Source organism: Onychostoma macrolepis, chromosome 13 (assembly GCF_012432095.1).
Source record: "Onychostoma macrolepis isolate SWU-2019 chromosome 13, ASM1243209v1, whole genome shotgun sequence".
In the NCBI taxonomy this organism is placed as follows: domain Eukaryota; kingdom Metazoa; phylum Chordata; class Actinopteri; order Cypriniformes; family Cyprinidae; genus Onychostoma; species Onychostoma macrolepis.
The window spans coordinates 26554781-26579162 of NC_081167.1; the positions used below are offsets into that span (position 1 = coordinate 26554781).

The 24382-nt window shown below is 36.7% G+C and overlaps 3 protein-coding genes across 7 annotated transcripts in view; 2 read left to right on the top strand and 1 right to left on the bottom strand.

Moving 5' to 3' along the window:
* The window catches only part of cdh23 (cadherin-related 23), a 274516-nt gene extending 265961 nt beyond the window's left edge, over positions 1-8555 (top strand). The window contains exons 59-69 of one of the 2 annotated variants that reach the window (XM_058795349.1): positions 521-682; positions 787-1043; positions 1168-1265; positions 1515-1635; positions 1975-2054; positions 2206-2246; positions 2383-2443; positions 2666-2795; positions 2954-3076; positions 3803-3913; positions 5025-8555. In XM_058795349.1, coding sequence (XP_058651332.1) covers positions 521-682; positions 787-1043; positions 1168-1265; positions 1515-1635; positions 1975-2054; positions 2206-2246; positions 2383-2443; positions 2666-2795; positions 2954-3076; positions 3803-3913; positions 5025-5363 — 1523 coding nt within the window. In that variant the 3' untranslated portion in view covers positions 5364-8555. The remainder of the gene's footprint in view (positions 1-520; positions 683-786; positions 1044-1167; positions 1266-1514; positions 1636-1974; positions 2055-2205; positions 2247-2382; positions 2444-2665; positions 2796-2953; positions 3077-3802; positions 3914-5024) is intronic. The other variant, XM_058795348.1, reaches the window with a different exon arrangement.
* A 283-nt stretch (positions 8556-8838) lies between these two features.
* On the bottom strand, positions 8839-14327 carry eif3s6ip (eukaryotic translation initiation factor 3, subunit 6 interacting protein). Of its 2 annotated transcripts, none has more exons than XM_058795351.1 (15): positions 14141-14327; positions 13905-13953; positions 13530-13743; positions 13378-13457; positions 13228-13289; positions 13015-13084; positions 12071-12144; positions 11760-11931; positions 11519-11673; positions 11214-11384; positions 10783-10916; positions 10123-10296; positions 9492-9681; positions 9257-9337; positions 8839-9156 (listed from the first exon to the last, which is right to left on the bottom strand). In XM_058795351.1, exons 1-15 carry the CDS (start codon positions 14168-14170, stop codon positions 9079-9081), a joined length of 1734 nt encoding a protein of 577 aa, XP_058651334.1. In that variant the 5' UTR covers positions 14171-14327; the 3' UTR covers positions 8839-9078. The 2 variants fall into 2 exon arrangements, with proteins under 2 accessions (XP_058651334.1, XP_058651333.1); XM_058795350.1 differs by having other exon boundaries at positions 14105-14327.
* A 3171-nt stretch (positions 14328-17498) lies between these two features.
* smoc2 (SPARC related modular calcium binding 2) overlaps positions 17499-24382 on the top strand; it is a 34488-nt gene continuing 27604 nt past the window's right edge. Inside the window, exon 1 of one of the 3 annotated variants that reach the window (XM_058794804.1) lies at positions 17499-17862. In XM_058794804.1, coding sequence (XP_058650787.1) covers positions 17791-17862 — 72 coding nt within the window. In that variant the 5' untranslated portion in view covers positions 17499-17790. Of the gene's footprint in view, positions 17863-20298; positions 20553-24382 lie in introns of those variants that run through there. The other 2 variants (XM_058794806.1, XM_058794805.1) reach the window with 2 other exon arrangements.

Below are 24382 nucleotides of genomic sequence, written 5' to 3' on the forward strand. Positions count from 1 at the left end.
ACCTCTGCTATTTTATGTATTGTTTTATTTAATTTCAAATTTCCCACCACTGTTTTTAGGTTCATTTAATTTTGAGTTTTCATTTACTTTGAATTAATTATTAATTTATTTAGTGTAAAACCCTCTAGCGCCACCATCTGCTCAAAATTGACCTTTTCTACTTCTTGCAACTCTATGGTCTTAAACCAAATACCAAAGACCTGATTCTGCTTTTGCTGCTCATCTAAAATGTATTGAATTATTTTTCAGTCTCTATCATCTTCGCTGGAAAGTGTAAAATCTATTTCCTCAAATAAACTTCTATGATCTAGTTGCATAAATAAGTTATAAAAAATTTGCCAAGGCAGTTTAATGTGACCTTCATATAGCAAAAATTTAAAAATAAATGCGTTTTATATTTCATGTAAATATTTTAATTGCTTTTACATTTTATTTTGTTTCAACCCCTTTGACATCCTCTATGGTATGTCCCTGTTTAGATAAGTAAAGGTAAGCTTACCTGTCTCTCTTTCTCTGTCAGGTGTGGCTGCAGATGCTAAAGTGGGCTCCGATCTGATCCGGGTTCAAGCGATTGATAATGACATTGGCAACAACAGTCTTGTTCTTTATCACATTCTGTCCATCCGCTACATCAAACTGCATTCCAATGACTCTGAAGACATGGGCAACGTCTTCATCATCGGTGTGTGTGCTTTACACACTGTTTAACTCTCTGTTGAAATGTCAGTTAATTTAGATGCCATTTATTGGTGTTATTTTTTTTTAGTGACTCTTCTTTTTTTCCAGGTGAGACTGATGGAATCATCCGGACGTTTGACCTGTTTATGGCTTATGATCCGGGTTATTTTGTGGTGGAGGTTCTGGCGAGAGATCTGGCAGGACACAGTGACGTGACTCTGGTGGGCATTTACATTCTCAGAGACGACCAACGAGTGAAAATCGTCATTAATGAGATACCAGAGCGTGTCCGACTGTTTCAAGAGGAGTTTATAAACCTGCTCTCAAACATCACAGGAGCCATAGTCAACACTGATGATGTACAGGTACACGTGTGTTTGTGCTGCCATTATTACTGTCATTAGAAATTAGATTAACTGTACAGTTATATCCAATATCTCTCCTGTCATGACCATGCAAACGAGTGAATCATATATTTCTTTCCCATAGTTTCACGTGGATAAAAAGGGAAGAGTGAACTTCGCTCAAACCGATGTTCTGATTCATGTGGTCAACAAGCAGACCAACCGTATTCTAGATGTGGAAAGGTAAAGAGTTATATACCAGACATGACCAATACGTATCAAATGGGCGTTTCTTGAATTATACAGCTTGCTTTATAATTTTAATTTTATATTGATTATTGCATTTGATTAATGCAGTAGTCTCATCCGCAGTTTCTTTGATCCTTTGAGACTTTTTATATTGATTATTGCATTTGATTAATGCAGTAGTCTCATCCGCAGTTTCTTTGATCCTTTGAGGATGATTGATTGATTCACTGAATTGGTTTTCAGGGTGATTCAGATGATCGATGAGAACAAGGAGCAGTTAAGGAATCTGTTTAGAAACTACAACATTCTGGATGTTCAGCCTGCTGTGACTGCTCGTGCACCTGACGACCTCACCACCTTACAGGTGTGTGTGTGTCTGTGTATACAATGCTTTTGCTGTATTAAGAAAACATTACATTGTTGGATCCGAGTCCAGTGTCGAGTCCTAGTTTTTAATCAATTGAGTTTAAGTGGGAGACGTTTATTAATGTCTTTTCATATTAATTTGATGTACTTTTATTTTATTTTATTTTATATTACACATGACATGGATTCGTCTGTACTCTGAAAAATTTCTAATCCAAAATATCCGAGTCCGAGTCCACCCGAGTCCGTCCAAGTTCTTTCACAATTGCAGTCCGAGTCCAAGTACTACAACTCTGAAACATTATATACAGCATGAACGCCTATTCTTCTCTTTCAGATGGCCATTATCATCTTAGCAGTTTTACTCTTTCTTGCTGCCATGTTGTTCATCCTGATGAACTGGTATTACCGCACAGTGTAAGTACTGTCATTAAAAGCATTCGATTTTTTCATTAGTTTAGTAAAAAGTAATACATCAAATCCTGTTCTGTCACTTTTCATGTTCACTCACTTCCTGTTCAATGCATAACCAGGTATCTGAGGTTCTGATTTTTTTTGTTTTTAACAGGCACAAAAGGAAGCTGAAGGCAATTGTTGCTGGCTCCACAGGTAAGTTGCTGGGAATGTCCCATCCCTCTGTTTGGAGGAAGCGGAGACTAATCCTCACATGGGTTGAAGTTTAACAAACATGGCTTTGTGTTTGTTGTCAAGGTAAAAGCATGTTTGGTTTTCTCTCTATCTACAGGAAATCAGGGGTTGATGGATATTCTGGATATGCCCAATACAAACAAGTACTCGTTTGAAGGGTGGGTGAGCGATACAATGGTGTTGTTGATAAGAGCCTTTTTGTATATATGATAACAGAGCTCCAGACTGCTAAAATAATCACAGGTGTGGCAAAACTTAACATACTCTTACTATTTGAGGTATGTTCAAAATACAGTGTTGATTATTAACTAACATAGACTGAATTGCAAGGTTTAATTGATTGCATCACAACGCGTCTCTTTCTCTGTATGTGCTTGTAGAGCAAATCCAGTGTGGCTAGATCCTTTCTGCAGGAATCTGGAGTTAGCGGCACAGGCGGAGCATGAGGATGACCTTCCTGAAGACTTAAGTGACATCGCTGACCTCTGGAACAGCCCAGCTCGCACACATGTAATAAACTCACAAAAACGCTGTCAGAATCATGCCATGGTGCATGTATTGTCATCACAAGAACCTAGACCTTCTCTTTGTCTTCTCTTGCCTTTGTGGGGTACTTAAGTGTCATCTTCACTTTGTAGGGTACTAAATAAATATCTTGTCTTCTATAGGGTACATTTGGACGTGAGCCTCAGGCCTCTAAACCAGAGGATGACCGATATCTACGAGCTGCTATTCAGGAGTATGACAACATTGCCAAACTAGGACAAATTATGAGAGAGGGGCCCATCAAGGTGAGAAATGTGACCAATGTGACCCTGGATCGCAAAACCAGTCATAAGTAGCACAGGTATATTTGTAGCAATATACTGTGGTATGTATGGGTCAAAATTATCGATTTTTCTTTTATGCCAAAAATCATTAGGATATTAAGTAAAGATCATGTTCCATGAAGATATTTTGTAAATTTCCTACCGTAAATATATCAAAACTTCAATTTTTATTAGTAATATGCATTGCTAAGGACTTCATTTGAACAAATTTAAAGGCAATTATCTCAATATTTAGATTTTTTTTTTTTTGCACCCTCAGATTCCAGATTTTCAAATAGTTGTATCTCGGCCAAATATTGTCCTATCTTAACAAACCATACATCAATGGAAAGCTATTTATTCAGCTTTCAGATGATGCATAAATCTCAAATTCAAAAAATGTACCCTTATGACTGGTTTTGTGGTTAAGGGTCACAAATAGAAGATGGGATCATCATAGAGATTCAGTCATTTTTAAGGCCTGATTCCTAGACACAAATCCAAACTTTAACATGTTTTAATTGTGTTTTCAGTTTAGAATAAATATTTATGGTGTTATTTTGTCTAAAGTAAGACTTAAACTCAGTTTGGCACCCAATATAATATAATGTGGAGTGAGATCATGTTCTTAATGAGGTGAAATACCAGAATCATGCTGAAGGATTCAGTTCATAAGACACCACATGACCAATGCTGCCATCCAATCAGGGCTCGCTGCTCAATGTGGTTCTGGATGACTACCTGAGACTCAAAAAGCTGTTTGCCGCCCGCCTGGTCACCAAGTCAACCAGCCACGGTGACCAGTCATCAGTCACAGAGGTGGGCGATGTAATAGGGTGTTGTGTTTGCTATTCCTCTACACCCCTCTTCCTCACTGCTGGCTGACTACGTCTCCACCCTGTCCTATCAGTACCCTGGGTTCTCCTGCTGTCCAGAGCCTGCTCACTGCTCTTCACTGCTTCACAGATGTCTTTGCTGCTCTCTCTTCTTGGTGTTTCCTCTAAAACTGCTGTCAATTTGTAAGTTTTTGTGTAGTTAATGTTTATTTATTCTCCTTCTTCCTTACATTGTCTTTCATCCATCCATGCATCCATCTACCAATATAAAATTCCATATATCTATTGTTGAATCCATAATATCAATCATCAATCATCTATCCTTCCTTCTATCCAACCATCATGCATCCATTTATTCATCAATGCATCTACCAATCCAAAATTCCATTCATCCAACCAATTGCATCCATCAATAATTCCATCTCACCATGCATCTATTCATCACTCCATCATTACATCCATCCATCATTGTATCCATCATTACTTTTATTCACCCATCATGCATCCATCTACCAATCCATAATTCCATGCATCCATTTGATTGATAAATCCATCCCACCATCCATACATTCACCACTCCATTAATGCATCTATCTACCAATCCATAAATGTATTCAACCATCCATAATTTCATCCATCAACTAAACAAACCATTAATTCCTCCACCCATTTACCCACTTGTCCATGCATCTATCCATCCATGCATCTAACTACTATTGCATCTTTCCATAATTCCATCCCACCATATATATCCATCATTGTATCCATCCACCAATTCATAATTCCATGCATCAATCTATGTTTGCATATGTCCATAATTACATCCCCCATACATGCATTTGTGACTCCATCATTCAATCAATCATTCATCCATCCATCCAACCAACCAAACAACCATCCATCCATCCACCCGCCCAACCAACCATCTATCCATCTATTCATGCCTCCACCCATTCATATATCCACCCATCCAACCACCCACCCATCTATCTATCATCCATCCATCCATCCATTTCATTCATCACTCCATCATTGCATCACTTCCATTCAATCATGCATCATTTCATTCATCCATTCATGTTCTCCTCTCTCAGCTGATCCAAAGTGACCTGGATGAAGATGACGACGAGCGTGTTGGTGTCGGAGGTCGAGGAACCCTTCGTTTCAAGCACAAACTCCCAATCGAGCTCAGGGGTCCTGACGGGGTACATGCGGTTCACGGCAGCACAGGCACGCTGTTGACCTCTGACCTCAACAGCCTGCCTGAAGATGACCAGCGGGCTCTGGCACGCTCCCTTGAAGCCTTGCACGCAGACGGCGGACTGTATGCCGAACGCAACGCCCGAACAGAATCTGCAAAGTCCACACCTTTGCACAGAAACAAGGGCAGCGACACTCTGTCTGAGAGTCCGTTAGAGATCACGGAATTATGACTAGCCGAGGCCTCGCTGGTCTGAGAAAACTACAACGTGCATGCCACTCCTGGTTCTTTGTTTTCAATGGAAACTCTTTCCTGCGATGTGGAGAAGAGTTCAGGTTTGTAAGGGCCAGGTATGAGGAGGGTGTGTAGATGTGTGTGTGAACCTGGAACGCCCAAATCAAGGGCGGCTCATCTTGTCAGGGCTACTTCAAGAGTACTGAGACTTTAACCACACACACTCAAACTACACAATGGGCAATGAATGCACTCTCAGACCAGTGGAAGGCCGAATACGGACAATAGTTTTTATTTAGTTACTTTTTCATATTTCAGTGGGACACCAGGGAATAACATGGTGATATATGTGTATAATGAACTCTTTGAACTGCTAATGAGAGTATATCTCTGGGGCTTTTCACACCGCGATTAACCCTGGGTTAAACATTATTTCACACTTGGAAATTGAAAAAGGGTTTAAGTCTGGGTTCTGAAGCTAGAACAGAGTTAGCACTGTTTATTGCAGTGCCATGGGTATATAGTGTGAAACAGTGCAGTGTTAGTAAACGTTGATGAGTTTAACAATAGACAACCAGCCATAAATGAATTCTTTCAAATATTCATGCACATCGTATGGCTGCAGGAAGTACCTTTTTACGATATGTTTAGTAGAATAGTCATTGTTTAAAAATGTTGAACAATGATGGTAAACGTGTTAACTGGAGAGATTAAGAAACAGTATTATTTTTGTATGTATATTGTTTTTCTATAGTGTTTAAATTCACAAAGCACAATTGCAAAGTTTCTTATTTTTCATGCAGGGGTCCCAAACAGTTCCCTTCTCTTCCATTGGTCAAAAAATGGATATCCCCGCCCTAAACGCAACCCATTGGTTGAGCTCATGTTGCCGCTTCTTTTCGCCCAATCAAACCTACAAATGGCTTACTTTTAGTTGTCTGCTGCTATAGTATTATTGCGGTACCCGTTACTGGCAATGTCGCAGTATTTTCCAGATAGTTCTGTAATGCAGTATGTTAGTAAATATTCTCACATTCGTTACCAAAACTGAACTTCGTTGTGTAGTGGTGCTTGTAGCTCAGACGCATTTGGCATTTAATTTGACAGAGCGCGAGAGACGGAATGCAATGCATTGTAGCAGAACACGGGTATCTCGAGACTCATTTTTACTAACTGAACAAGATGTGACACAGTTAAGTTCAGTGGACACTCAAGGTCCGTTTTGGTGTGCGGTTACTTCAAATAAAATGTAATATTGAAATAAAAGCCCCTTTTACACATACAGACTTTACTGGTAAATTACCGGTAAATTACCATTAGGAGATAATGTGTGAACGGGATCTTTTCAAAAATACCGGCAAATTCGTTCCGGCAATGAGAAGCTGTAACATTACCAGTAAATTACTGGTAATCTGCTTTGTGTGAACGCAGAATGAAGATTACTGGAATGGGCACGTAAGAGTTCAGAACGCAGTGACGTAAGACGTCTACTCTGGGCCAATCAAGAGCCATTGAAATTGATTGAACTTAATCAGTAATTTGAAATTAATCAGTAATTTGAGCCATTGAAATTAATCTGTAATTTGAAACCGATGTGTGAATGGTGCTTTACCAGTAAAAAGATGGAACATCGTTGCTTGTGTAAACAGCGCATTTCCGTATTAACTGGTAAAGCCGTCCAGTAATTTTATGGCAATTTACTGGTATTTACTATGTTAAAAAGGATTTTAAAGTTTTGTTTTTTTAGTTTTACCAGAACATGTGTGAATTGTGAATAATTGATAGAGCTAAATAATGTAATATCCAAATAATTTGAGTGGTACTACAATACTACTGTTTATACAATGAAAAATGAGACGCTACACCTTTAAGGCAAGATGGCCACATATCCACGTTTGTAAAAGCAGGTTGGGTGCTTTAAAATTTTAACATTTGTGATCTCTGAACATGACAACCCAGAGTAAATTATTAATGTAAAATAGTGCTTTATTTATTCATTTATAAACCATGGGTTAACATGTAAGTGTGAAAAGCCCATTTGATATAAAGAAGAAACGACCACAAGATCATAGACTGTACTGCAAGCTGCTCTGTGTCGGTGTCTTTATAGTGACTTTTAAGACATTACAAAATGACTTGAACTCTATCTTTAAAAAAAAAAAAAAAGAAAAAAAAAATTGTGAACTATCTGAAAAAAGTGGAAGACTACATTCTAGAAAATGGACAAAAAGCTGTTCCATGGACCAATGAGGAAAACCAGTCAGCAGACCAAACACTGTTTCCACTGAACTTACTGAGGCCAGAGGTTTGTCTGGTCAACTACAAAACATTTCATTTTTGCTCGAACTGAGAGACTTATGTGTGTTATGTGTTTTAATAAAAACGGCAGTGAAACTATCTAGTGCTTGAAAGGTTCATGCCATGCCATAACTCAATTTTAACTTAAAAAATAAATAAAAAGAAGGGAAAAGTCAAAATGTTAAAATATAAAAGTCAAGCTATTATGGTTCATTGACAGAACACTGCCACCTAAGAGGGGGGAAATACCATGTCTTTATTTTCCTTTACTTTTTTGATATAGAAAAATAAAAGATTACAAAAGATATTTTTGGAAAAGAAAAATGCTGACCTACCAAACAAGAGTTGAGTATAAATGGTTGTATTTAATTGTATTTATTTTTCAACATTTTATACCAGATTATTTGAATGGTGTGTTTTAAAGCATTATTAATTTTTATATCCCCTTTTTTTGTAAGTTTTTTGCTTTTTTTCCCCCTCTCTTTATTGTCTGGTCACCAACGTTGAGGCTGTAGATGGAAAATCGTTGTGGATCCTGTTTGAATAAAGAAAATATGCAACAGTTTTGCCTTAAGGTCCTGAAGATGATAAAATATTGACCAAAGCAGCAGTCATCATAAGGACGGCATTCCTCTATGTATTGAAGCCCAGCAGCAGGATATTAAAGAGAGTTACGTGGCCCATGAGACACGTACACACTGCACTGACACAGAAAATGGAATATCTCAGAAGTCCTGTTGTTTATTGAATAGTGTATTAAAATCAAACTGGAAAAGTTAAATGATTACACAATCCTGACACCCATAAAAATGCTGCCGTCAAAGTAGAAGGTATTTTTTGTTGGAATATGTTGTGAGCCCAAAGTTGTCCAGAATAAATGGAATGAAAAATGTAGTTTTGTATTGTTTTTAATCCTCTTGCTAGATTATGCAAGTGAATGAAAAGATTCTTCTGCCACCTAGGGGCATTTAAACTAGAATAGCAGGCCTTCATGTTCATAAAATGCAAGAGTAAACAGTTACTTAGAGCCTCATTTATGAAACATGAACATTATGTAAATTGTCACTAAATTTAATGAGGTAATTTACACAAGAACAGTTTATTAATAATTAAAGAACTTTGTTTCAGGCCCACTATATTTAAGACGTAAACTCAAAGACAACTCCAAACCACAGTTCAGCCACATCAAACTTTATTGACTTAGAAAAAGAACTTCCATCAATTTCACTTGTGTCCAGAACAAGTCAGTGAAATGAACAAAGGGCTTACATTACAGTTCAGAAATGGCCTCCGACTGGTAAAAGAGTATCAGAGGTGGTTCCTGATTGGTTGAGAAGTCTGGGTTAGCCTGTGATTGGTGGATATCACAGTCAGATAATATTAGGGTTTGATTAGTTCTTCTGGTGGGATCTGCATTATGTGGCACGTGATGTGGCGGTACTCGAACCTGAGGCAGCACCGGTCAGAGGCATTTTCTTCAGCGTTCGGTTAAGCTACAGAAGATAAAAAAAATGTGACAACGTAGTTTTTTCATTCAAAAACAAGAAAATCTATGTGAACGTAAATGTTTAAAAATTATTCATGAGCACGTACCTCCTCAAACTTGTGGATCTGTCGAATAAAGAAATCTCCATAGCGACGGGCAACCTTGGTGTCTGCAATATGGATCATATCCTGAAGGAAGACCAAGTAAATTCACTTTTAGAGTAACTCGTCAGTAAAAATCCTCCAGCCTACTAAATATTATTTTCAAAATAAGATATTTAATCTCAGAAATGAAAGTGTTCAATTTGGCAGTTTAAAAGACAGAAACTCAACACACACACACCTTGTCGATGTAGAAGTCGACCTCAGAGGCAGACTGAAACTCTCCATCCAGAGCAGAGATGCCACTGGTCCACACCAGGTTCTTCATCTTGTGTTTGAAGACCAGCAGCTGGATACGAAACTCCTGCTCGGACATGTCCAGGAATCCAGCCAGTTTGGCCACAGGCATGGTGGTGTAGAGCTTCAGGAAACTGAGACACACACATGGAGTCATCAGAGGACATTTCAGAGCTTTTCTAACAGCCAATGCTTCTACACATGTGGGAAGCCGCAAGTAGAGCTGGCCAATTTAATTCAAAATACCTGTTAATAGACAGATTAAAAAAAAAAAAACTTTAAATAGATTTTTACAAAAGTTTAAAGCATGTTTTCCACCTTTTGTTCACTAAAGAAAGATTAATAACGTTTATAATACCAGTATAGCAAAACAGGAATCCAAAAGGTCAAATAAAAAGGCACAATTACAGTACCACAATATTCACAAAGAATATCGAATAATTCCATGGCCAGCCCTAGAAATAAGAGAATGATTGCTGAAAGTGACGGAGAGCTCATTACACATCATCATATAATTCTTGTTCTTCATCAAGAGAGACAGAACAGCCCTCAACATGAATACGCTGCTGTTGTACCTGCGGATGGTGGAGAGCTGCGCCTGCTGCTGCACCTCCTCTGCAAACACTTTCAGCTGCTGCTGGAATGGTTCTTTGTGATAATTTGGATGAACATTATCATAGTTTGGAACTACAGGTGACAGAAACTTGGGGCAGGCAAAGCTGAACAACTCCTCAAACACCTGAAGATCTCTGAAAAAGTGAAATAAAAAAAACTCAATTTCTCCTTGTATTTTAGATGAATGTCTATATAAATTATCATCTTTAAAATATCATCGAAAATATGCTACATTGCATATACTACTCTGATCAAAAAGTTTGGGGACAGTAAGAATTTTTTTTTAAACAAACATTAAATTGAGCAAGGATGCATCAAATTGATCAAAAGTGACAGACATTTATAACATCAAAAATTTACATTTCAAATAAATGCTGTTTTTTTTAACTATTTATTAAAGTAAAAATAAAATACATTGAATTGGAAAACTTTTTTTATTGCAATAATATATTTCACAATATTACTGTTTTTTACTGTATTTTTGTTCAAATAAATGCGGTGAACCTAAGAGACTTCTTTCACAAATGTGTAAAAAAAAAAAAAACAAGTTAACATCCCCAAAGTTTTGTATGGTTGTGCATTCATACATAAATAACTTAGCATAATGTGTGTGTTCTCACCCTTTCTGCATGCGGAGCATCTTGTCTCCGTATTTCTCGCGCAGCTGTGTATGGATGCTCTCGTCGATGCGCATGGGGTACATAGTGAGAGCGATGGCCAGCAGCCCGTGCATCTGCTCGTTCTGTTTATTAATCTGAACATCATATAATACACAATTTAGATTAAGCATCACACCATTATGACAGTACAAAATAGAAATTACAACAGAATGTAACAAATATAATCTTCAAGTAAAACACTTGGAATATTAATGCATAAAATTGCAGCACCTTCATCAGGATTTTTTGCATTTTGTATGCAATCAGAATGATCCTTTTTACAGTAATTTGAGCATTTTACAATAAAAAAAAAAATGTATAACAATCCTTTTTTAAAGCAGCATACAACATAATGCAAAACAACTAATACTGCAAAGACAAAAAGCACTGACCATCTCATATTTGTAGGTGGTTCTCTGGAACATGTTTCTGGTCCTCTGGATGTACAGCAGGATGTTGGCGAAGACACGGATGGCATCCTGATAGCGTCTCATCATCAGATACGCAAAACCCACATAATAATAGGTGGTGATCTGACACTCGGGCACACGTGAATACATGCTCTGAAAAACACAAATAACCAGATTTGATTATGAACAATGTTAGCATGCTGCACACAAATCTAACTCTTTTTTTTTTTTTTTTGTCTTGAGACAACAAGTACTCACTCAGTGACAATAGTGGAATATTTTCTTACCTTCTTGTTGAGCTCAATGTTCTCCAGTACTTTGATGGCCTGATAGTAATCGCCCAGCAGAGAGTGAAGCCTCAGCAATCCCACCAGACTGAAATATCCCAACATCTTATAGAGAGAGTGACGGCCGTATTCTCCAGCCACGGACTCTGGGTCACCTGTGACACAAACACCAGCGTCACACTGACGTCTGAATTAGACAAACAAGAAAGCCAGTGCATGAGGGCTGGTTGGCGTCTTTCACCTCCGCTAGTGTACACCTCCAGCTGACCGTTGATGTTGCTCTTGTCCACCAGAGAGTGAAGGACATTCAGCACGCTGTGAACGTTCCAGATCTTGGGATTGTTCCTCAGGAACTCAATCTCCTCCTCTGACTTCTTGGCCGTCTTACAGCGATACTGGCTGAACGACTGGAACTGCGGAACGGAGAGAGAGAATTCAGCACCTGACATTCTTCACTTCTACACGAACACATCAGTAACACAAAAGGCAGCAGTATAAGAGGACTTATGAGGACAAAGGGTCTTCTCAACTAACCAGACTGTTTGCACTCACCTGGTAAATGAACTCATCAATGATGTCCCATAACCACTGGTTAGGAAGCTCCAGAGGTGCTGGTCCATCAGCATCTGACAACATTAAACACATTAAATGATCTGTTGTAAATCCATCAAAAACATTTAAATTGACTACTTCAATAGACTTGGTGATCCAAACATAAAAACCCTATGACAATGTGCAAAACACACAAACGTTGGTTTTTTTTTAATGATTTAGATTTTGTTTTTTTATGATCAAAGCTGCATTTACTTCATCAAATATACAGTAAAAACTGTAGTATTGTGAAATATTATTACAATTCAAAATAAATGTTTTCTACTGTAATGAATTTTAAAATGTAATTTTTTCCTGTGATGATAAAGCTGAATTTTCAGCATCATTACTCCAGTGTCAAATGATCCTTCATAAATCATTGTAATATTTTGCTCAAAAAATATTTATCAATGTTAAAAACAGTTGTGCTCCTTAATATTTCTGTGGAATCTGAGATACATTTTTTTTTTTAAGGATTCTGCAACGAAAAAGTTCAAAAGAGCAGCATTTTTTGAACAAGAAATCGTTATATAAAATTAACTTTTTTAACATTATAAATGTATTTACTGTCACTATTGATCAATTTAACGTGTCCATGCTTAAAAAAAGCATTAATGCTTTTCAATAGAAAAATAAAAAACTTATACTAACACCACATTTTTGAACAGTAGTGTATAGGGAAAATAGCCCATACTTTGACAATATTTTAGAAACTACAATATAAGGAATGAATTCATTATTATAATTCAAATTATTCATTTGTAAAATGTTGCCCAAATAGGAAGATGCATTGTCTACATATCTTAATATTTATGACTTTACTCTAAAATGGCTCAAATTGTTTATACGGTTAAAAACCCTTTTTCCACAACACAAACACATGTAAATGATGAGTTTGCACTCACTGAGAATGTAGTTGAAGAGGTTGCAGTAATTGTAGTAGGACTCAAACCTCTGGTCAAGAGTTGGACCTCCCTGCATATGGAGAAAAAAAAAAAGGCTCATTATTGACAGTTCTTCACATCAGACAAGAGCGGAGACTCCATCTAGGGGGCTAAAACTATATTCAGAAAGACTCTTGTTGTCATTCAACGAGACGGATGAGCAAACACACTCACGCTGACTTTGGCGTAGATGTGCCTGTAATACAGCTCCTTGTAGAGGATCAAGAAAACCGCATCTGTAAAAGACAAAACAAAATGCCCATGTCAGCAAAGAAAAATTCAATTCAGAGCTTCTGATTCCTCTGATGAGCAAATATCACTCACCGTTACCAACCAGGGAAGCGATGGCTTCTGCCTCCGGCCATGGAGAAGTCTTAAAGAAGCGATCTGTCAGCTTGTTCCAGCTAAAATGAGATAAAAGTTAAATCAACATTTCCAGACATCAGAACACAGTCTATAACCGTACGGCTGCGCACCTGTTCTCATACACATCCTGGATCTCATAGATCTTCTGCTCAATGCTCTCGCTGGACACACGGTTGGCCTGCAGCTCGTAAACCTTCTGATCGATCAGGTCTGAGATGGTTTTATGAAAATACTGCAGGAAGTTCTTGATGACCTCAGGGATCACATGATATGTCTGCTGGTGCTCATACTGACGTTCATACGCCAGATCAGCTTTAGGGTCGCCTGCAAAACACACATACACATTTAATAGTACACATCTACTCACTTATCTGTCTAGATAAGCTTTATTGGGATGACAAAAAGCTTAATATTACCAATGCATTAATAAATATAGACACCCATGTAAAATGGTCATACAACTGATAATCAATAACGTTACTTACCGGTGTGATAGTCATAATCACTGGGGTAGTTAACGTTGTAAGGGTCATACTGCGAACAAACAGAGAGAGTTCAAATTATACAGTTTGGCACATTAACATTAAAATGCAGGTTGACTTTTGTAATTAACAAAGGAAATGAAGTCTTATCGAGATGCTCCATTGATTAACATCAACACACGTTACATGCTTGAATCTCTCACACTCGCTTTCGTGTCTTTACAGTCACGCGCACTCGCCTCTTCATCGTCAATCGGGTAAGTAGACATGATGAATATTTATTCCTCTAGTTTGGTGTTTAATTCGTTAATAAACTTTTAAAAAACCCCACAGCTGCCGCAAAGCACGCGCGGAGGAGAGAGAGGAAGTCTACTGCACATATTTCCGGTGACGCAGTCGAAGCGCACAAGGCATTGTGGGCCAGTGGCGGAATCCTTTGGCGGAATTGGAATTGCTAGCATAGTATTGCTACATAAGACTTCATTCAGACGCGAAACAAACAATTTTAAACACTCATTGGTACATCCCAAACGTTTTTTTTTTCTTAACCAGCTACTTTATTGAACAATAGAAAGTTAACAAACATAATTGGCTACTGAAAATGTCTTAGCCAGATTAAACAACATGAAACAAGACAAAGAAAGTAAAGAATAGGAAATAAAAGAACATAATAAAATTAATAACCTTTACGAAAATTAACCATTGTTTTACTACAAATAAAACCAAAAAAAAAAAAAAAAAAAGTACAATAGTTAAACCAGGGTACGATCTATTCTTACATAAAAACAACTTTCCCAGGATTGTAGCCTAATTATGGTAATTACTAAATCACATGTTTCATTTTTCATAAATAGGCTATACCAAAGATCACATTTTCCTTTCTTCTCTTTTAATTAAATTAAATTTAGGAATTCCCCCCCATAAAGTAAAAGCAAACTCACAATCATAAAATAAACTACTAATAATCCCTTACTAATAACAAAGACTGCATAATAACACCTAAATAGCCTTATGGTACTGAGAAAATTCAATACCCATAAAATTGAAAATGAATAACTTATTAGAGCTTTTGGTAGCATTTTAAAGATTAATTTAAAGATCATTATTTTAATTGAAGATGAATTTAAAGATTATTACAGGTTTTTTTTTTCAACTGCTTACACACATTTTCAAAACTTTGACTCTCTTTTTCAAAACTTTACACACAAATCCAAGAATTGCACACACAAAATGCAAAATGCCTCACATCTCTTGCAAAATGAAGCACTGCATTCAAAATATTACAAACATCTCTCAAAATCAAACATTTGTCTTACGTTGCAAACACTTTCTCCATAATATTATATTTTTGGATATATCATATACACACAGTTATTCAAAACATAAAGCTCTTCTTTCATGAGCTCCTATGTTCATTTCTGTACAAGACTGAAAGTAATTGACAGAGAGATTAAAAATTCCATTAAAAATTCATGGTAAACATGAACGCAAGATTGAAAACAAACTTTTTTTTTTTTAACTGTAAGCATTCGTGGTTCTGAATACAGTATTACACAGTAGGAAAGAAAGGAAATACATTGTTTGCATCCATTGTTCAAAACCTACAGTTTTTCTTCGTCCCTTTGGCGTATTTCTTGAATTATCCTTACTGTAATGCAAAGAAGTATGTGCATTTCTCAAAACAATTTGTGCAAACAGCACCACACAATGGATTACCTGCAAAAGCCTGTAACTTACTCAAAATCGTTAGTTCATCTCTCAAAAGTAAGTATTTATATCAATGAACATATCAGTGCCATCAGAACAAAAAGTCCTCATTTCATTGTTCACAAACAAGATCGTCAAAATGCTTAGTCATGTTGTCAATTTAACACTGCACTCTGTTACAGTAGTATTACCTGATGTAAACTATGGAAACAGTTTGGATGACAGACTGTATTGAAATGCAGAAGGCTGCACTTCTAATGTATGCCATATATCCATTTCAAAAGTACAAACTTACATTTACTGTATGTGTGATATTGACTGAAAGAGACTGGATCGAATTCACAGTTACACTTTTACTAGTGGTCTGACTTGCACCGAGAACTCTATAATACATTTTGAGCAACATGACATTAGCAACTGATAATGTAGGAAACCACAGACAAATGTACATAATCAGTTGCATGAATGTACCAAAGCAATCGCAACTTGTTCAAAAGAATGAGAAACTGCTTTTATGATGTGCACAAGTGACTAGATGATGTGGAAGTTGAACAAAGTTGTTTTGAGAATTTAAATTTTGATCTGAGAAATGCATCAAAGCGACGAAGCAAGAAAAACTGTATAACTTAACCTGTGACCTATATATATAGGCCTATTCTAAAGCCATGATTGGTTGGTGTTAAATAAAGCAATGAGTGTTTGTGCATGTGAGGAGTTAGTGTGAAGCGCTGATGAATTAGTGTGGCATTTTAAATGGTTGTGTTTGAAAAAGGAAATCAAGATACTTCCTGTTAGATTTCTGTGTGTTACATAGAGAATTGTGTGTTGTGTTTTGGAAAAAGTGTTTTCTGAAATTGAAAACTGAGTCAAATGCCCGAGAATTAGTGTAAGGTTTTGCAGATTTGGGGTGTGCTTCTGCTGTTTGAGTGTCAGGTTTCAGAAACTGTGTGACAAGTAAAGATGTTGTGTGTAAGCAGTTGAAAAAAACTGTATTATTATTCCCAACATCGAGCTGCATTTCCACATATGTCCTGTAGATGGCCAGATGTCCCTATAATTGAGGATTCACATCTGCCCATCAGATTCATTGTAACACTTTGCAGAGAGTTATTTCATAAAAGTTTTTATTGGCTTTTATAATGAGGTATTTCGTCAACTCACAAGACAAGTAATGAAACACCATGCGATTTTGTCAACAACAAGACACCCAGTCAATATGTAGTGTAAAGCTAATGAATTCAGTTTCAATGAGCACTGCTGAACACGAGAGGCAAAAATAGAAAGTGTGCCCTTTGAATTAACATTACTCTGAAATCCCACATGTGTAGTTTTGTCTCTGCACTCGTGGGAATGGAGGCTGTTATGAGTTTCAATAACTGCTGCCATGTGTCTACTTATTTGGCTTGAAGAGAATTGGAGAAATGCTGTTCAAAGTGTTTGTTTTGAATTACTTTAAGCTACTCTGGCATGTTAGTGCAAACAAGACAAACTGTTCAAAAAATGAAAAACACACGCAGGAGGGATTTTGCTGATGATGACGGTAGCGTTCAACATTGATTATTAATAGTGGTGGTGCTTCTGCTGAAGATGATGGTTTCTGGATGAAAAGTGTAAATGAAGATGGAAAGTCATTTTACATAGATCATGTGTTCATGTATGACCAATCAGTCACAGTTATAGTCATCACAATTATTTACCTCATGATTATATTGTATTATATTTTAATATTATTATATTATAAACCGGTGCAGCTTCAGTTCAGCTTATCACTTCCAAACAGAGAGTGATTTACGTGTGTTGTTGAGAAGAAAGAACGGAGGGAGGGAGAAGACAGAAGTTTTTCCCCCTCAGCTACCAGCATCTGTTAGAGATTCCACCCAAACTCACCTCCCGACTACAGCACGGGCATCCGATAAACACACACACACACACACACACACCGAGGGAAAGAGAGAGAGAGTCACACACTTGAGCAGAGGAGAGGGTCAAGACAGTCCAAACCGAGCGCTTCACTTCATTACGCACAGAGAAATCACGCAGAACACAGTCCACGCCAGCGCTACCGAGCACACATCAAGAGCTGTGAAGGGACGGGATTTAAGGAATTACGCGGTCACGTTGGAGAATCGATCGGGTCTAAAGTGAGTTTTTGTGGATTTGGTGCGTCTGGAGAGCTGCGAGGATGCGCGTCTCGGTCCTGCTGCTGCTCTGCGCTCTTTACGCAGGAGACGCGCACAAACTCTCCGCGCTCACGGTGGGTCACCACACACTACACTTCACAATCACTTTATAATCACGCACATCAACAGAACGATTGCTTATGAACAAATGTTAATAGTCTGTATGTTAAGAATGATGTTTTATAGCATTTCTGATTGATTATTTCAATGTCCTTTAACCAATGTCCGGTAATACTATGGATATGTATACTGGTATATACTGCATAAACATTTTAAGTATATTACTAACATGATGTCAACTAAAACACCATATATATATATGTTTTTCTGTTTTATACATTTTTTAATTTTGCATTTTTATTATTATTAATTTAAGTCAACTCATATATAATAACTATAAATTTCCCAATATTTCAGAGAAAGTTATTTAAATTTTTACTCTTTAAACGTATACATTACAAAATGTTTTAACTGGTCTTTTTGTGACACCCTCAAAATTAACCCCTTTTTCCCCCCAAGACAAATTATTTACACCAGTAAAAATCACTAGTATGGGTCAGATCAGGTAGAAATAATTCCTAATGTAATTTTATCAGTGTAGTAAAATATCACTGGTTTTGTCATCAGAATCATTCATTATTCATTATTATTGGACAAGTATGTTTGGTGTTTTTCACTCAAGGACAGTAAATAAGGCAGTTTGATATAGTTTTTTTGTGAGTGTGGATGCAGACTCAGCACATCTTTGTGGTTGTGCTTGTATGTTTGTTTAGTAAAACAAGAAGCTGAGACACAGAGTAAGGTGAGATGAGTAATCATGAGAATCCTATTTGGGTTTAAGACTAGTGATGTTTGTGTACTCGCAATTCAGGAGGGTAACCAGAGATCCTCAAGCTTTCTTTCAAACAATCACACACACACACACACACACACACACACACACAGTGGGAACTACAGGTGCACACCCACCTTATGCTTTCCTTTATATGTGACAGGCGCTTGGTTTTGGCCGCTAAGTACTGGGAACAGGAGATTTTCTCCCCTTCCTGCGGCCGCTGGCCTCTACATGGATGTCTGCCTGTGTACACAGCACTGCTGATTGCGGGAAGCCGCTCCCCATTAACCGAGTGAGAGAGTGAGTGTAGCTCGTCCCGGTGGGACATGACCGCTAGAGAGAGAGAGAGAGAGAGAGAGAGAGAGAGAGAGAGAGAGGTGCACAGGCACACTGGTCCACCCAGAGCCTGGACACAGAGCAGCTTTGACGGACCTCGAAACCCAGGCATTTATGTTCAACCAAACTGGCCCCCGCTGAATGCCAGAGAGGGTTTGCACTTTCAATAGCGAGACAGGAAACGGCCCACTTTCTAATCCATAAATGTTGGTATATGGTCAATATTTGTGTACCTGTCAGGAATTGCAACAAATGTTGTATATAATCAAGTGTGCTTTGCAGCTGTTTGGGACTGGGATTTTTGCATTTGTGGTCACATAGTTTATTCTTTACCAAATGCAATGATAGTATGCAAAGAATGTATTTAATATTTAATGCTATATAAGCTTTTGTTGAATGCATATGCGAGAATCACATTAATAGAGCAAAACTCACTCTCTCTGATTTGCTATATTAGTTATTGTAGTATTATTGATACAGTTTTTATGAATAATTTTTAGTAATTGTGTTTTTGCATTTTTATTATTTTATCTTTTTTTTATTTTTAATTATTATTTTTTTGTCTATGTAGTTTATAGTTTTTAGTTTCAGTTATTTTAGTACGGCAATTTGAACTAAATAAAAATGACAAATGTTGCCTTGGCAACTAGATAAAATTAGATAAGTTCAAGTTTTTAATTTAATTGAATTTTATTGCAGTTGCTGTTTATTTTATTAATTTGAAGCTAGCTTCTACTGTTTTTATTTGTATATTTTTTCATTTTTATTTTAATTTAAGTAAATTCTTTAGTAATTGTATGTTTTATCATTTTTATTATTTTTATATATGTTTATTTATTTTGTTATTTTTTTTGTCTATATAGTTTTTAATAATTTTTCAGTTTTAGTTTTAGCTATTTTAGTACATGAAGTTAAACTAAATAAATCTTGGCAAGGTAAAATAAAATACATTTACACTTTTTATAATTTATTTGACTAATTTCACAGAAGCTTCTATGTACTGAATTAGTTTTTGTTTTTATATTTTCCATTTTTATTTACAGTTCTGTAAATTTTGTTGTGTTTTTGTCATTTTTATTAGTTTTTTAAAAGTATGTCTAGTTTTTATTTTTATTTTAGTTTCAGTTTTCACATCAAATGTACTAAAATAACTAGTGTACTAAAAACTATTAAATATACTAAAATAAAATAAATTTTTCTTATATATATATATATATATATATATATATATATATATATATATTTCAGTTTAAATTTATTTCAAAATGTTTTTTTAGTTTTTAGTTCACTGTAATAACCCTGATTTGAAATCCCAAGAGTGTTATTTTCTCACTGTGTTGACTGCCCAGCGCACTGCTGTGATTTCACTCTGGGCATTACCTGGCATAGCGTTCTTGGTGCTGATGGAGGCTGTTAGCACCAAGGCCAGAGATACAGTTGGTGTCAATGTTTCTCTGCTGGCATCTGCTGCTGCTCGGCCTTCTGGGATGGCAGCTATGTGGCACGGGCATGAATCAGGGCCTGTGATGACGAGGTCTCATGGGCACCTGCTGCAGCCCGTGCCGGAAAGAGAAGAGATGCTGTTATTTGAGAGTGAGTAAACAGGGGAATTAATTTCACGCAAGTCTCTAGGTACAAACCTCTCGCTACAGAGCAGCAGGGCTCTGTTTAAATAAACTAGCCGTCCTGAGGTGTCAAATTCACCTGTACTAGTCCATCGTCAGGTTTGGCTGGTCAGAAAGAGCTGCCAGCTGAAAAGCATAACAAAAAGGGGTAGAAGACAACATGTGAAGACTAATACAGTCACATTAGCAAACTTTCTTGTGCGCAAAAAAGCCAGATGTTGATAATGTAGCAATGTATGAAGCACAGCTCACAGAAAAGTCATTTTCAAACCAAGCAGATTTCTATTGGCCAGTGCAGCAAATTTACTAGACCAATGCGAAATCAACATTCCCGCTTGTGTGGATTTCACGTGCGAAAATTCACCAAATTCGAACAGTAAATGTAACCGAACCTTAAATCAATCCATGAAGTGGATTATGGGAAGGAATGCACAGTTGTCAGGATCAGAGTGCTGTGATTTACGGAGAAATGCTCTGGTCGACGCCCCGCTGCTCATTATTTACAGGTCGAGTAGGGATGCCTCTACATCTAAACGTTAACAAATGGCTGTGGGTAGTTAACCTGGAGGTCAGAGGTCATCCCATCTCACTCCTCTTACTCGGCCTGGCAGAGTGGAATGTGGGAGGCAGATCAGTGCAGTGCAAACTACTTTCTCACACACACACATGCTTGTGGCAGACTGATCTCAGAGTTGTTGTCTTGACTTCTGTGACACATTTAAACAGGGTTGCAATGCAGCTTGTGCAAAAAGGCTGTAACTGAAGGATGGGACAGAATTTTTTAAACATAATTGACCCAATAGCATTACATTATATAATACTCACAAAATACTTTATTTTTATTGAATCCTAAACACACAACATAAAAACTTTACAGATATAACGAGACATCCAAATAAACAAAAACATCCTAATACAGGGGTTTACAAATAAAATGAAATGAAATGAAATAAAAGAAAAATATAATAATTGCATTAATAAGTAAATAAAAATCATAATAAAAAACCTTGCAGTTTTTAACTTTTTACTTTTCAAAAAACAACTATAAAGACCTTAAAATAGTTTTTCTTGTGCGCATATGAAACTTACCAGTTAAAATAATAAGATTCACCATAAAATTAACTGATTTTTCAAAAAAAATGTATTCAAAGTATATGAAAACATATTTACCATCAATAAAAAATCTTTTTTTTTTTTTTTTTCTGGCTGAAATGTGCAAAAAGGAGCAACTCATATAACTTGTTTCATATGCAAAGAGGCTGTTTATATATTCTTAAAGGGACAGCAGCAAAACAGTAAGGGCCAAAGAGACAGGGTGGAAAATGGTCATAAAAACTTGGTGCAGCAGAGACTTTAAGTTTAAAAACTAAAATGATAAAGAAATAAACTAATTCACACTCTCTATGCTCCAGTAAAACTGTTGTACATGAATATCAGATGCCACATTTGCATAGTAGACGACTCATAACTCAGCTGTGCCAAATACCTTTGAAAATCATTAGGAACGGTTCTGTTTCAGCAGCAGTTCCACTTATAGCAACACATTTTCCACATTTGCTTTCTCAAGTATGACACATTTTTTTCACGAGGTGAATTCTGAGCTGGATCTAACAACTTAAAGAGACAATTCACCAAAAAGCAAACATCTGTCATCATTTTCTCACCCTCGTGTCGTTCCAAAGTTTTTCGACTTTCTTTCTTCTGTGGAACATAAAACATTTTGAGAAATGTCTCAGTGTGTGTGTGTGTGTTTTCTGTACAATGGAAATCAATGGTCAAGTGTTTGGTGACCAACATTCTTCAAAATATTTTATGTTCTGCAGAAGAAAGAAAGTCAGTCATACACACAAAATTACACTTCTAAAAGGGGATTTTCACAGTGAAGCCATAGAAGAAAGAAATTGAACAGTTCTTAAAATAACTATTTTTTCTTATGTGAAGAACATTCTAAAAATCCAAAGAACCCTTTTCCATTATAAAGAACCTTTTGTGGAATGGAAGATTCCGTGGATGTTAAAGGTTCTTCATGAAACCAAAAAAGCCAATAAAGAACCCTTATTTTTAAGTTCAGGTTTGGAAATGCATGAGGGTGAGTAAATGATAGCAGCATTTGTATTTTTGGGTGAACTATCACTTTAACAGACAGAAAAAGCTAATGTTGTGGTGATTTCAGACACAAGCGTTTTGTCGTTTCCATTTTTAAACCGCTCAAACTCGTCTTTGCTTCCACATCTCCCTGCTGAAATCCATGTATATCAGTCACTTCATAACAGGGGCTGTTCAAATGCTGGCCGTTATTCATACGCAAAACTATGCACCTGCACGAGAAGAAAAAACATATTTTTTCCCTCTCATCCTTCACACATGACTAGCAGCAGGCTTTCCCTTTTCTTGCCGATTTTTCACAGCAATTAAAGGCTTTTCTCTTTGATTGAGTTAATAGCCTGGATCTAGACTGTCACTTTCTTCCATTTCCACTATGCTGGAGACTAACGATGCCTAGCCAATCCCAGGAAGCCCCCGTCGGGACTCTTTCACACGTCTGCGGCCTCTCTCTCGCTCTTTGCCGGGCCCCCATTGACCCTTTGCGGCCAAGGTGTGAGGGGCCTCTCTGGGTCTGTGGTCGGGAGGCCCCCCTTGTCCTTTCTGGGGCCCCTCGGCCCCCATGTGGCCCTCTGTGGGGCACAATGCACGCTCTGCTGGAGGTTGGCCCCTGGATCACTGCTTTCAATCCCACAATGCCTCACTGCCAAAAGGGGGTAATAGGATTTGAGGTTTGTGTGCTGGTGGGTCTTCTGAAAAATATGTCATTTTTTTCACTCTCTCTCGCCTCGTTTTTTTCAGTTCCTTTTGCTTCGCTTTTCATCTAAATTGATTTTTCTTTGAGGGGCGATGATAAAAACGGAATAAAGAAAAAACAAGGGGGCGGAGCAGCTGCGGAGGACTGGAAAAGAGTTTCAGGATAAACAGACGGTGGCTTGTTTTGTCTGCACTTCTCTGCAGTAGGTTAGAAGAGACATTATATGTCATGTAAGAGACATGTTAACATGATGGTAGTCATACATCAGTGCCACATACACACATAAACACTGACAAAGAAGTCCGGTGCTGGCTCTTTAGCTCTGAATTAGGATCACTTTGACAAAGAATTTGCTGTTTTCAGAAATACTGGTTCTTAAAATGACCAAGAAACCAATTGACAGATATAAAGAACCTATAATATAAAATCAAAAACTTTTTTATTCTCTTTAAAGCCATATAGCAAACCAAATGTGCTGCAAGAACCAATGAAGAACGTTTAACTAAACATCGAAGCATAACTTGACACGCACATTTGAGGAACATACATGAAAAATACTTAAATTGTGCAGCTTTTTGTGTTATTATTTTTTTTACTAGGATTCTATGATTTTCCAGTTCTATGATTTTCAAAAGAGAGAAATAATAAAATTTTGACCTTGGCCAGTATGCAAACACATAGCAACGCACAACAAATCTACTTCATTAAAACTTGTTTGAACGCATAAATATAATAATATAATATAATATAATGTAATATAATATAATACTTTAAAACTAATGCTAAAATGACAACTGAAAATCTAAAAGTAAAAGCTAACAAATATATAAAATATTAATAAATAATGTATAAATAATACTAAAATAACACTGCTAGTGGCACAGAAATAATATAATATAATATAATATAATATAATATAATATAATATAATATAATATATATATATATATATATATATATATATATATATATATATATATATATATATATATATATAT